The sequence below is a fragment of the Bidens hawaiensis genome, unplaced genomic scaffold (genome assembly GCF_021521415.1).
Source record: "Bidens hawaiensis isolate Kalapana, Puna unplaced genomic scaffold, B.hawaiensis_p1.1 tig00063818_1, whole genome shotgun sequence".
NCBI lineage: Eukaryota > Viridiplantae > Streptophyta > Magnoliopsida > Asterales > Asteraceae > Bidens > Bidens hawaiensis.
Window position 1 is genome coordinate 3433 of NW_027501420.1, and position 14026 is coordinate 17458.

Here is a 14026-nt window from a genome sequence, read left to right on the forward strand (position 1 = left end):
GGTTTAATTGCAAGTGAAATGAAACCATATGGATGAAAATTGCAAATTTGAAATTACCGGACTAAAACTGCAGATTTGGACAAACTAGAGGGACGAAAATCACAATTCACTAAAATAAGTATTATAATAAAAAAAGGGTGAAAAGACATGTCTACCCCTAACTTAACGATTAAATTTAACGGGGTTAGTAATTTGGATGTAATTGGCAAGAACTGGGAAACGTGGAGGGTCCATATGCAAAAAATAAACTTTTTGGACTAAACTCGCATTATTTGTCAAACCAAAAGGACGAAAATGGCACTTTACTCTATAAGTTATAACAACTTCAAAAAAGTGAAAAGGATGATATAAACAAATGAATATGGAATACCGAATTTGTAGAAATGAGTATTGAAATGGTTTTCGAAGTATAAGATGAGAAATAAGTAGTGGAAATTTGAAAGTTTAAAAATTGGGCATCTAATACATGAGGGTTTGACAATAGTTATTACACGGGTTTTATTTATAGATGATTTAGATTTAGAGTAAATACACTTAGTAAGGATATGAATTAATTATGTTGTTAGTTTTGATCTAAATTTGAATATTAAAATTGAACATTCATTGTGTTAGTTTCGATTTAAGTTTAAAATTTAAATTTGAATATTAAATTTGTCGGTTTTAGCTAAAAATTAGTTTATATATGATTTAAATATTTTAGTATGTGAATTAATTGTGGGTTATTGATTAATTTAACTAATTTTTGAATGATTTAATTGTTAAGAATATCATAGAAGTGATTGTTATATATGGAAACAATAGAGTTTGTTCAATAAAAAGATAAGATGCAGTACACAAACTCAATTATTTTAACAGCATTTATAGGTTAAACGAAAATTAAAACATTTGAAAATTTTCCATAAAAGCGAGGATTTAAAATAATAAGTCCCATAAAATATAATGACATTTACAACGATGGTTTATAACGGCTTTAATCCTTTATTATCTATCTCCCAGCATCCATTTCCTCTCTTCCTCCTCTTTCCTTGCAAAAAACAACCACAATAATAAAATCAGTCTTGCTCCTCCATTACCTTTATTCACCATTTTCAACATGGACGCTAATTCATGGATTGATCGGTTGTCATCGTCAAGGCGTTATCAATACGCTCTTCAATCACGATCTTCCGGTAAACCATTATATGTTTGTTAGTTTTATCATGCGTTTAAATTGAAATCATTCAAATATATGCAGATATGTTCATGGGATTCGAGGACATAGAGGCGGATAATGATACCCGAGAGGAGTTTCAATGCCCCTTTTGTAGCGATTATTTTGATTTAGGCGGTTTGTGTTGTCATATCGGCGACGAACATCCTCTAGGTACTGTTTCAAAATCCAAAATTAGGTTGATGTATAGAAATCCCCAAATTAAGTAATTCTATAGTAATTTCATGATACTTAAATAAAATTGCTAAATTTTGGGAAAAAGAGGTCAACAGTTTTATACAGGTCATATGGTAGCACGAAAAAATGGTGATACATGCGTATGACTTTGTCCGTGATCATGTCGTATGATTTCGCCCATGTGACCATTATTTTGTCTTCTCATATGTCCTTATGATCATTTTGCCCTCATACAGGCAGTATGACCTTGTAGCTTGTTTGACACGCCAGTGTTGTCTGATTCACATATCGATGGTATTTTTAGCGGCATCGTATGAAATCTCTAATAAGTCAAATATGTTGACTTTTGCAGGTGTGTCCAGTTTGTGGGGTGAGGTTTGTGGGGTTAGACATTGTAACACATATAACTCTACATCATGGAAACTTGTTTAAGATATCCTTTCTTTTGGTTTTAAATTTTGTAGGTTAAAAGTATATTATATATGTGGGTTGTATTAGTATATATATTTGAAAAACTTGATCCTTAACCAATACTTACACGCATGGTAAGCGGAAATTGAGAAAAACTGGTTCTATTTCATTGCTCTCATTGTTAAGGAGGGAGCTTAGAGAAGCAAATTTGCAGTCTAAATTTGGAAGGTCTTATGTGGTTTCATCAGCCAATGCAGCACCTGATCCATTATTATCTTCGTTTATTTTGCCAATGGGTGATGATCTTGGTATCAATATATCCCCATCTTTAACAGATCCAATGGTTTTGAAGAAAAGTACAAGCAAGAATGTTCGTGAAAGGTATTATCTATGCATTATCGTTCAATGCGTATTTAACTTTATGTACAAATATGCTAGAATCGTAAAAACACGTATACATATTGCTTTAACTATAGTACATAAAATTGTTATTAAACTTTAGAGTAAAGTGCCATTTTCGTTCTTTTGGTTTGACAAATAATGCAAGTTTAGTCCAAAAAGTTTATTTTTTGCATATGGACCCTCCACGTTTCCCAGTTCTTACCAATTACATCCAAATTACTAACCCCGTTAAATTTAATCGTTAAGTTAGGGGTAGACATGTCTTTTCACCCTTTTTTTATTATAATACTTATTTTAGTGAATTGTGATTTTCGTCCCTCTAGTTTGTCCAAATCTGCAGTTTTAGTCCGGTAATTTCAAATTTCCAATTTTCATCCATATGATTTCATTTCACTTGCAATTAAACCCGAATCCCTAATATCGTTAAGTCTGGTCGTTAAACCCATCAGTGTGCCCTTCACGTGAGGGGCAGTTTTGTCCCTTGTTTTTTTTCTTTTTCCTCAAATACACTCAGCCCTTCACGCGAGGGGCTTGCAAATTAGGACTGGAGTTTATTTAGGGAGAGAAACGAAAAAACTGGTCGTCACGTGAGGGGCATCAAATGGATTAACGACCAAAATTAACGAGGTTAATAAATTCGGGTTTGATTGCAAGTGAAATGAAACTACAAGTACGAAAATTGCAAACTTGAAACTATTGGACTAAAACCGTAGATTTGGACAAACCACAAGGACGAAAACCGCAGTTCACTAAAATAAGTATTGTAATAAAGAAATAGTGAAAAGACATGTCTACCCCTGACTTAACGATTAAATTTAACGGAGTTAGTGATTTGGATGTAATTGGCAAAAACTGGGAAACGTAGAGGGTCCATATGCAAAAAATAAACTTTTTAGACTAAATTCGCATTATTTACCAAACCAAAAGAACAAAAATTGCACTTTACTCTAAACTTTATAACAGGCTTGGTAAACTATCTGTTTAGTTTTACGTATAGACATGATTTGAGTTATTTTATGATGTCTGAATATGTAGAGAGATAGAGTCAACCCCGTTATCATTTAAAGACAAAGAAGAGAGGAGTAGAAGATGTGACTTTGTGCAAGGGATGCTGTTGTCCACAATGTTTGGTGACAACTTCTAGAAGATTCCATACATTCTATTGGAGGTACACAAACTGATTAGTAGTTATAAAATAAAAGAAAATTTTTAACTCTCGGAAGTTTTAATATTTCTTTGAATTCGACCGCAAGATTTTTTAATATGGCAATTGTACATTTAATCTCTTTAGTATTGTTCTAAATAAAGTTATTGTTGGATATGTCTATTGAATGATCTCTCGACATATTGTTGCTTTGTTTAACAAATACTTTACTTTTTATGCTTTTATGATTTATATTTGTCTTAAAATGCTTCAGATTTCATGTTTGTTTGTGTTTAAATAACTAAATGTTACAAACGACATGCTACAGTATCGATTAATATTTATTGAATTAAAGTGGCAAATTCTTTGGTAAGGTATATATTGAAACTTCAAATTGCGACCAGCGAGGGTGTAAAATTTATGAATTATAGATTCGTAATTTAATAAATAAATCAGTGTAAAATTAAAAGAATATTATAAAAATGTTTTATTAAATTGTGATCCATAAGTTTTGTGTCACACCCCGATCAAAGGCGGAACATGCCGGGGTGCAACCGATTGCCCAAAACACAAGACACTATTAAAGTGACAATATTTAATCAACTCATTTATTTTATAAAATCAGTAAACAACACATCTTGGTCATACAAACAAATTGAACACAAGTAAACAAATATATTGTTCGTTTTACTAATATCCTAATAGTCTTGTTAACGTTTTTCGTCAAGTCCTCAAGTCGATAAAAGTCAAACCTGTAACAATGCATAAAATAATATTTTGTCAACACGTATGTTGGTGAGCAATTTCATAGTTTGAGTATATATAATATGAGCGAAATCCACAAACGTATATGAGACCATAAATAAAAGCATCGATCGTGGTATATAAAACATATGTAATGAGGATCCTTTCTAATCGGTAACAACCGACATACTCGGATAATGAGGCCATATTCTACTAGCACAAGGCTAAGTAGTTAGGGGAGCGTATGATCATACTTAATGAGGTTCAACAACAACATAAAAATAAACACTCGCACACGTAAAGCATATGAGGCATATAACACACAAAAGAGCAAGTATTCCAAGTATCATATACCCTAGAGTTTGTGGTTTGAGAAAAATGTATAATAAATCATTATTGTTTTGAATAAGTATGCATGTTGCCCCCAAAACATAAAAGGGAAAACGGGGGATGAAATGTACTCACCTCAATTGACGAATCGAGAAGTAATAAATGATCGAAATGTAGAAAGCTTGCGAACGAAATGAACGAATCCAACTTGAAAGCTAAATGAAAACGAATAAATAAAATTTATTAATGAACTTGAACTTTAGTTGAAACTACATTTGAAACATTGGACGAGAAGGTTCGGTTATTAATCGGGTTACCGGTTAATTTGTTAACGATTAGGGACTCGTACTTAATTGGTAATTTAAAGTAAAATAATATTATATTATTGAGCTTTTAAATAACTAACCCAATATTAAATAGAAACAAGACGGGTTTTAAATCAAGAATTCGGTTTTATAAAAATGAATTTATAATAAAGTTTATAATAATATTATTAATGTTAATGATAGAAATGATAATAATGACTTTAAAATGTGTTATATATATGTATATATAGATATATATAAGATAATGTTGATGATATATAAATATACAACCACTCGAGGATTGTTGTTAAAACTAATAATAGTAATAATAATTACTTTTGTTGTTGATTACATTATTAATAGATTTGAATTTTACTAATAATAATGATTACTATTATAAAAATTATATATGCCATATTAATGATAATAACTTACTTATAACATTGTAGTAATAGTAGTATTAGTGATAAAAATATAACTCGAGTAACGATGTCGTTAAACGACAACTAGGCCCGACATGGGTTTCTGTTCGCTAAAACAAATAGATAATATTAACAATATTAGATTTAAATAATACTCCTTAATAATCATAAGAATAATGATAATAATAATCATAATAATAATAATCTATATTGTGAAAATAATGATAATCATAATTGTTTTGTTAAAAGAAAATAATAACAATAATAATAATAATAATAATAATAATAATAATAATAATAATAATAATAATAATCTTGTTAATAATAATAATAATAACAATAATGAGTTTTAATAAGATTTATGTTATTAATAATAATGATACCAAAAATACACTCCAAAGTCGGTTTAAGGGGGAATCGGACTTGGACTCGATTACCGATTAATTTGTTAGATATAAAGAAGATAGAAAGAACTCTAAATCCCTCACCATATGATGTTTGACCTAGAGCAATCGTCGAAGCCGAGCAGGGTCGTCGGGGATATAGGCTGCCGGAGAACAAAGGTAGCCGGAGCCCATTCCGACCGCCGGAGGCGCGCCGGAAAAGCACATCAGAGAGAGAGAGAGAGATAGAGAAAACGAGAAAGCGAGAGGGAGAGAGCCGAGAGCAGAGAGAGATGACGGAGATAGAGAGAGAACGGAGGTAGAGAGAGACGGTTGAGGTATGGTTTTCCGTCGCCGGAGAAGACAAGATAGGGAAGGAGAGTGCAGCGAGAGGGAGAGAGAGTGCGTCGGAGACACCGGGGCCGGTTTTCTGGTTGCCGAAATGACTAACCGGAGAGGGAAAAGAGGAAGGAGGACGGCTGTGTTGTGTATGTGTGTGTTGGAGGTGGAGAACGGGGAAGAGAGTGGGGTTAGTGGTGGTGCCGGAGGTCGCCGGATTCCGATTCCGGTCACCGGAAAACGGCAAGGAGGTGAGGGGTGGCGGCTGAGTGTTTATGTTAATGTTAGGGTTTGGTTTTGTTATATATGTATGCATATTTTCATAACAGCCCCCTCAAATTTCAATCAATGTTTAAAACGAGTTAAAAGGTTTCTAAAGCTTATAACTAGTTTACGAAAATCATTTTAAACCCCTTATGTTTGTCTTAACGACTCTATAATATGACAAACATCGATTTATTGGTGATCGAGATACATAATAATATTATATAATAATTAATTTAGGTTCTAAAAATGTTTGAGTCGGTTTTACAAAATAAAAGTTTATAATACGGATATAGCTCGAGACTCAAATTTGACGAATGTCACATTTTGATTCTTTTGCAACTTTCGTCAAAGTTTTTTATTTTCTTTTCTTGTAATTTGGACCCTATATGTTTTAGTGTCAATTTCAACGTTAACACAATAGCAATATGGACAGGTTATTTATTTAATTATTTCATAAAGTACCTATTTGTTTATTGCCCAACGGCCTTTGATCATTCAATTGCACTTATTAAAACCTTTCTTTTGCCGACCCTACTAATCATCTTCAAAACCAACGCGTGCGACCTCCCCTCACCCCCTACCAACGATGCCAGACCACCACAATCCACCCCTCTCTCTCAAGATCTCTTTCATTTCAGAAACACACGTGATTAACGTGTTGTTGACAATCGTGAACTAATTACTCTCAAGGTAAAAACAAGTCATGCACCGAGCCAACCCTAATAACAGTATATATATATATATATATATATATATAGCTTAAGTTCAGACGAGAAGTCATATTAGTGTGAAAAATCATACCAACCAATCAAAATTTTTCTTTTTATATTGTAGTTTATTTTATTAAAAGGGTATAAGAGTAATATGGATTAATAGACTAATAAAGTTACTTCATTATTTTAGGTATCTAGTTTTAATTAATTATCTCTTTCAAATTTAAAAATTACAAATTTGAATTCAAAGGGGAATGAAAATGCAAGTATATTAATTAGTTACTAGGGTATAGCCTGTGTTACACACGGGTGGAAAAACATATCAACAAATCATATAAACATAGACAACATATTCAACCAACACAAATATGTTTCGAGCAAGATGATACCTTTCGGCTGGCAAAAGTAATAAACTAATTATTAATCTTAATACAATATGGTATAAGAGATCAATAAGAAACTTTAAAAAATATAACCAACAAGTTACCAAGATTATTGTGCAAATCTTGCAAATATTATAAAAAGATGTTGCTTTTAAAAACTCTTCATTAATAGATGACAACAACTACAATGTAATTGGTCTGCGAATGTTCAAATCATTGTCATTTAGCAATCCATACATACTACAAATGACAAATATTGCTATTAAATAAAAGTAACATATTAAAAAATATTAATAAAAATATATAGGAAGAAAAAAACATACATAATTGTTAACATTATTACTTTATTTAAAATCAATTTCATTATATAATTCTTTTTTGATTGTATACATTAATCTTGATATTTATGCGTAATTAAAAATTATTCAAATATTAATTAAATGATAACCGCTCATTTGAAATTAAAAGTACAACTCTAATACAATTAATATGTTATAAACAAAATGGATTCATATGCTATAAACAACTACAAAAGTTTAAATAAACATACATATCTACCTATACTATGAGTTGGACAACAAAAACTTGTCATGTTTCATAATCTACATATATAATATGCAGGTAAAACATAAAAGTAATATTTATAAATTTATCTAACAGAACAACATAATTGGTATATATTCACTCATTCCTACGTTCATATATATATTTATCAAATAATTGTATTTGTTAAACAAAGCAAGTGTTGAATTATAGTAAAGACGTCATAACTAATACATTAATTAGTGGTCAACATATATTGCAAAAACTTATATTCAAACGATTTACATATATAAAAGTATAATTTGTTTTAAATTTGTCAAAATATAATATCATTAATTATAGTTATATCATTTTGGTCAAATGATAGTTAGTTATCATAATATTTGAAATAATTCTTAAAATACATAAATCTTTGTAACAATATTATTAGTGTAATTAAAATAAATTTTAGTTTAAATAATTTAATTTGACTTCCATAATTACTCGGGTCTTTTGGAAAGCGTTAATAATTTAATAATTTGACTTCTAAAATTAAGTAATTTAATTTGACTTCCACAATTAAGTAAATGAAAATCAAATTGTAAATTAATTAATTACCTTAAATATCTTTAAAAAAATCAACTGTCATAAAATGAATTAAAGACAATTAATTTGCAATGATTTACGTGAACTTAAATTTTGGTTATTACATTTTTAATTTAATAATGGTTATCATACCAAAAAAACTAACCAAATGAAAACTAATATTTAATAAATGATTATATTAATAAAATACATTTAATATTAATCAGAAATAATATATAGATAATATAAAATTGTAAAACACCAAAGGAACTTCACTTAATACAAGAAACTTTTGAAGAAACTTTTAAATAGAACTTTACCAGTAATGAAAATCATAGAAATGTAAAAATAAGTGAAAATCATGGAAACTTAATTATTGTATTTATGTAATTAAAATCATGAAAATACATTGAATATAGAAAATATAATGTAAATGCTTATTTGCAGTAAATTATTATATTGCAAATCTTGTAATTAAAATCATGGAAACTTTATAACTTATTTATTGGGTTTTCCATATATAACGTAATTAGTTATATATAGAAATATAATGTATCTTACAATATAATAACAGAATAATGTTTAAGTCAAATATACTGAAATATAAAAATGGTGATGTGTAAATGTTATTATTTCTGTCAAATAAGATGTAACAACTAATTAGAAAAGGTAATAAATTAATAATAGCAAAATTACTAAACTTATAATAATTATTATAAATTATAGAGATTATCATTAATAAATAGATAAATATAAGATACAAATAATTTTTTCTTTAATACATTGGTTCTGATTAAAATATATTAAATAGACTTTGACCAACAACAATATATGATTGAGTATATACAAATCAAATAAATTACATGAATTGCGAGAAATAGATAAATACATGAATAATAACAAAATTATACATCAGTATTAAACAAAAAATAAGATATCTTATCAACAAATCTTCAACCCACGAAATTAGCTATATCAAGTTGGGAACATAACCAGAAATGAGAAAATTAAATATTAATATCACATAATAAACAAATTACCAACTATGGAAGATTTGAATTATCTAAACAAATGTAAAATTGATGTTCTAATTAATAACCAGAATATTTGAATCGCGTTACCGGAAAAACGAAATAGGGAAAATCTCCATTTTATCTTCGATTTGATATAGAACCTAAAGATATTATAAGAAAATTATATAATAATTAATATAAATACAAACAAAAACGGAAAACAAAAATCTTACCGTAAACTTTACCGAAAAACCTTACCAGAAAACCGTAATAACTTCAAAATATCAATTCAGTCTTGGATTTTGATATACAACCTAAAGAGATTATTACAAAATCATATAACAATTAAAATAAATATAAAATCTTATCGGAAAACCTTACCGGAAAAAGATATAACTGTAAGGCCCCGAACCCGATTGTAACACCCCGACCAAAGGCGGATTATACATCGGGGCGCCACATATTGTTTCATTACTCGTGACACTATTGGGTGTCAATATTTAATAAATACATTTATTCGCGCACGCGCAAGGTAAACACAAGATAACATAAATCATCATAAATCAATATATTATAAATCATAATATTCGAACAGCAAAATCTTGTCTTGATACATTTTAATCTAGGTCCAAAATAAAGAAAACTTCCTATGTGTCCACAAGCTCCAGAACAGCTACTGCAAACCTGAACATGTGTTAAAATAAACGTCAAACACTTGCGTGTTGGTGAGAAATCAAGTTTAATAGATAATAATAGATAACAATAAATCTGCGCGCAACACGTGTATGTCTGGTGTTTAACAAGGGTGCAATCAGATTGTGATCAAGCCTAGATAGATCATAGCTCATAGTTCATAGTTCAATCCGTGCTCCCAATTGAGCACAAAAACGAGAAAACATCTGTGCAAGTGTAAACAAAGAAAACCGTAAACGATAGGTCTCCCGTGTTCATCTAATGGATCCATGAAAACTTCGGAATAGGCCGAACAAAGCGGTTAATGATACACACATACAAATAAACAGCCAAGTAAACGTCCTCAACACATGGGATACTGCGCGACTAAAGTTCATAAACAAGTTTAAGACTCGAGTTTGTACGAACACATGAACATCCCAAAACATTAAAAAATAAAAAGGGATTAGATACGAGATTACTCACTTGATAAACGATGCGGTGTAAGATAAAGCAAGAACCAACTTTAAACAAGCACAAGTTAACCTATAATTAAAGATTATTGTTTTAATGATCTGTTTTAAGTCTTGATTATAAGTTAGCATAATTAAATTATTATATATATATATATATATATATATATATATATATATATATATATATATATATATATATATTACCGGAAAAGCAGGACAGAACAGGGAGGAAGACGGAGGCAGGCGGCAGAGAGAGCAAGGAGAACAGGAGAGATTAAGTGTTTTGTGTGTGTAGTGTTAGGAAAATAACATTATTATTTATAGGGAAACCCTAGGAGACATGAATCCAGAAAAAGGGGAAAAGATTCCAAGACAAACAGAACAAGACAAAACAAAAGATATCAAAGGCAAGTAAAAGATATCAAAAGATATGGCAGCAGGGAAAAAGAGAAAAAAAGGCTGACAGGGAACAGTAAAAAGGCATGGGCAGTTCAGATAAAGGTACTGGTCAAGTATGGAAAAAGCAGATCTCAAAAGATAATGTCAGTCACTTTTTCTGCCAACCAATGGGGTTGGTGCGCATGCTGCGCCGAAAGTAACTTTTCAGACATAAAGCAGATTAGGTCAACAGCACAAAAGATAAGACAACACAAAAGCAAACGGCTAGATTAAACAGAAGAAAACTCAAAGGGTTCAGCGCGAGAAGGCTCGAGCGCGAAGGCAGACACAGAAGGTCAAGAGAGCGCGAGCGCGAAGGCAGACGGAACCAACCTTAACGCGTCGCGGAAAGAACTACATTTCTAAGCGCGCCGCGGGAAGAATCACATTTCTTAGCGCGCCGCGGGAGGAACTAAAATTCCTAGCGCGCCGCGGGAAGAACTCTAATTCTTCGCGCGTCGAGGGATGAACTACGATTCTTAGCGCGCTGCGAGAAGAACTACAAATCCTTAGCGCGTCGCGGGAAGAACTACCGTTCTTAGCGCGCTGCGAGAAGAATTACAATTCTTAGCGCGCTGCGAGAAGAGTTCGTCTCGCGTATCGCTGTAACAGATGGTCTTCACGCAGGATTCCTTGTAAGGGGTCTGGCGCGTGGAGCTGCGCAGACAACCTTAGGCGGGAAGGAACAAAGGACAAGCAAAGAGTTAGAAGAAAAAGAGGGAAACAAGGCGTAAGGGCGGGACGGCGACAAGAGGGAAAAGAAGGCGGAAAGAGAGAAGGAGAGGGACGGGACGGCGGAAAGAAAGAGAGAGAAAGAGGCGGGAAGGAAAATATATATTATTATTAAAAGTAAAATATAAGTATAAATATTAAATCATAAAAGAAAGAGATCGGGTCAGAGAAACGGGTACCTGGGTCGGGTCGGATCGGGGCAGATGTCACAGTCTCCCCTACTTTAAGAAATTTCGTCCCGAAATTTATCTCGAAGTAGGTTGCGCAGAGAACAGGTGCGGGTACTTGATCTTCATTTGATCTTCCCTTTCCCATGTAAACTCGGCTCCGCGCTTGGACTCCCAGCGAACTTTCACGATAGGGATGCGACTGCGCTTGGTTTGCTTTACCTCGCGATCCATAATCTCAACAGGCTTCTCAACGAAATGCATAGTTTCATCAACTTGAACTTCATCAAGTGGAATGTGAAGGTTCTCGTCAGCTAAACACTTCTTGAGATTGGATACATGGAACGTTGGATGCACATTACTGAGCGCGGGCGGCAGGTCAAGTCTGTAGGCAACTTTTCCTACACGCGCGAGAATCTTGAATGGTCCAACATATCGAGGAGCAAGCTTACCTTTCTTCCCAAAGCGGACAACACCTTTCCAGGGCGACACTTTGAGGAGAACAAGATCACCAACTTGAAATTCGAGAGGCTTCCGCCTACGATCTGCGTAACTCTTCTGTCGGCTTCTGGCAGTCAGCAGATGATCACGGATCTTGGCGATTTTATCGGTTGTCTCTTGAACAAGTTCGGGTCCTGTGATTTGAGCTTTTCCCACTTCGTTCCAACAAATCGGGGAGCGGCACTTACGACCGTAAAGTGCTTCAAATGGGGCCATACCGATACTGGAATGATAGCTGTTATTATAAGAGAACTCAATCAAAGGCAGGTGTGAATCCCAATTACCTCCAAAATCAAGAACACAAGATCGGAGCATATCCTCAAGAGTTTGAATAGTTCGCTCAGACTGACCGTCAGTCTGAGGATGATATGCCGTACTCATGTCCAAGCGAGTTCCTAGCGCAGATTGGAGAGATTTCCAAAAGCGAGATATAAAACGGCCATCGCGATCGGATATGATGCTCAATGGAGTACCATGGCGGCAGACAATTTCCTTGACATAAAGCTGCGCGAGATGCTCAACACGGTAGTTTTCACGAATGGGCAGAAAGTGAGCAGACTTAGTCAAACGATCCACTATTACCCAAATGCTATCATGTTTGCTTGCTGTCAAAGGTAACTTGGTAATAAAGTCCATCGCTACACATTCCCATTTCCACGTAGGAATTTCTGGTTGTTCGAGCAAACCAGATGGGCGTTGGTGTTCAGCTTTCACTTTAGAACAAGTCAGACATTTAGCTACGAACACAGCAATATCCTTTTTCATACCGGGCCACCAATAAGTAATGCGCAAATCCTTGTACATCTTATCAGCGCCAGGATGAATAGAATACCGAGATTTGTGCGCTTCACTCAGGATATCAGCGCGAAGATTCTCATCAAAGGGAATCCAGATGCGATTAAGATAGCAGAGAATTCCACTCAGATTAGGGACAAAGTGCGCTTCCGCGCCACACGCTAACTCGGCGCGAAGGTTACCATTACTGATGGATGCGCGCTGCGCGTCACGAATACGCGATTCAAGGTTGCTTTGGATCGGCGCGAAGTGAAGCTGGGTGCGCGGCAAGATACAGTTAAGTTGGCAGGGTTTTCGGCTGAGCGCATCGGCTACCACATTAGCCTTACCAGGATGATACCGGATCTCACAATCGTAATCGCTGATGAGTTCGTTCCATCGGCGTTGCCTCATGTTGAGTTCCTTTTGATCAAAGATATGCTGAAGGCTTTTATGGTCAGTGTAGAGGATGCACTTAGTACCATAAAGGTAGTGTCTCCAGATCTTCAAGGCAAAAACAACTGCACCAAGCTTGAGGTCGTGAGTTGTATAATTCTTTTCATGAACCTTAAGTTGCCTTGATGCGTAAGCAATAACCTTGCCTCGTTGCATAAGAACACAACCGAGACCTTGGTTGGAGGCATCGCAGTATACGACAAAATCATCATTACCCTCAGGTAGCGCAAGAACAGGAGCTTCACACAACAATCGCTTGAGCGATAGAAAGGCTTCTTCTTGCTTCGAGCCCCAAATATACGGTTTACCTTTGTGCGTTAGAGTTGTTAAAGGCAAAGCGATCTTCGAGAAGTACGAAATGAAACGCCGGTAATAACCAGCTAAGCCCAGAAAGGAACGGATCTCGGAAGGAGAGGATGGCGTAATCCAGTTCTTGATTGCTTCAATTTTGGATGGGTCG

The 14026-nt window shown here is 33.6% G+C and overlaps 1 protein-coding gene across 1 annotated transcript; it reads left to right on the forward strand.

The window, feature by feature from the left end:
- The first annotated feature begins 918 nt into the window (after nucleotides 1-918).
- On the forward strand, nucleotides 919-3575 carry LOC143604066 (protein DEHYDRATION-INDUCED 19 homolog 6-like). Its single transcript, XM_077080656.1, has 6 exons — nucleotides 919-1169; nucleotides 1235-1394; nucleotides 1624-1681; nucleotides 1740-1822; nucleotides 1928-2179; nucleotides 3236-3575. Exons 1-6 carry the CDS (start codon nucleotides 1094-1096, stop codon nucleotides 3342-3344), a joined length of 738 nt encoding a protein of 245 aa, XP_076936771.1. The 5' UTR covers nucleotides 919-1093; the 3' UTR covers nucleotides 3345-3575.
- The last annotated feature ends 10451 nt before the right edge of the window (nucleotides 3576-14026 follow it).

What these genes read in the sequence shown, in the direction of transcription:
- LOC143604066 (XM_077080656.1), top strand. Translation starts at nt 1,094, where the DNA reads ATGGACGCTAATTCATGGATTGATCGGTTGTCATCGTCAAGGCGTTAT. An exon ending in AAATCCAAAATTAGGTTGAT is followed by an intron (nt 1,395 to 1,623) that starts GTATAGAAATCC and finishes GCCCTCATACAG; the next exon opens with GCAGTATGACCTTGTAGCTT. An exon ending in CATGGAAACTTGTTTAAGAT is followed by an intron (nt 1,823 to 1,927) that starts ATCCTTTCTTTT and finishes CAATACTTACAC; the next exon opens with GCATGGTAAGCGGAAATTGA.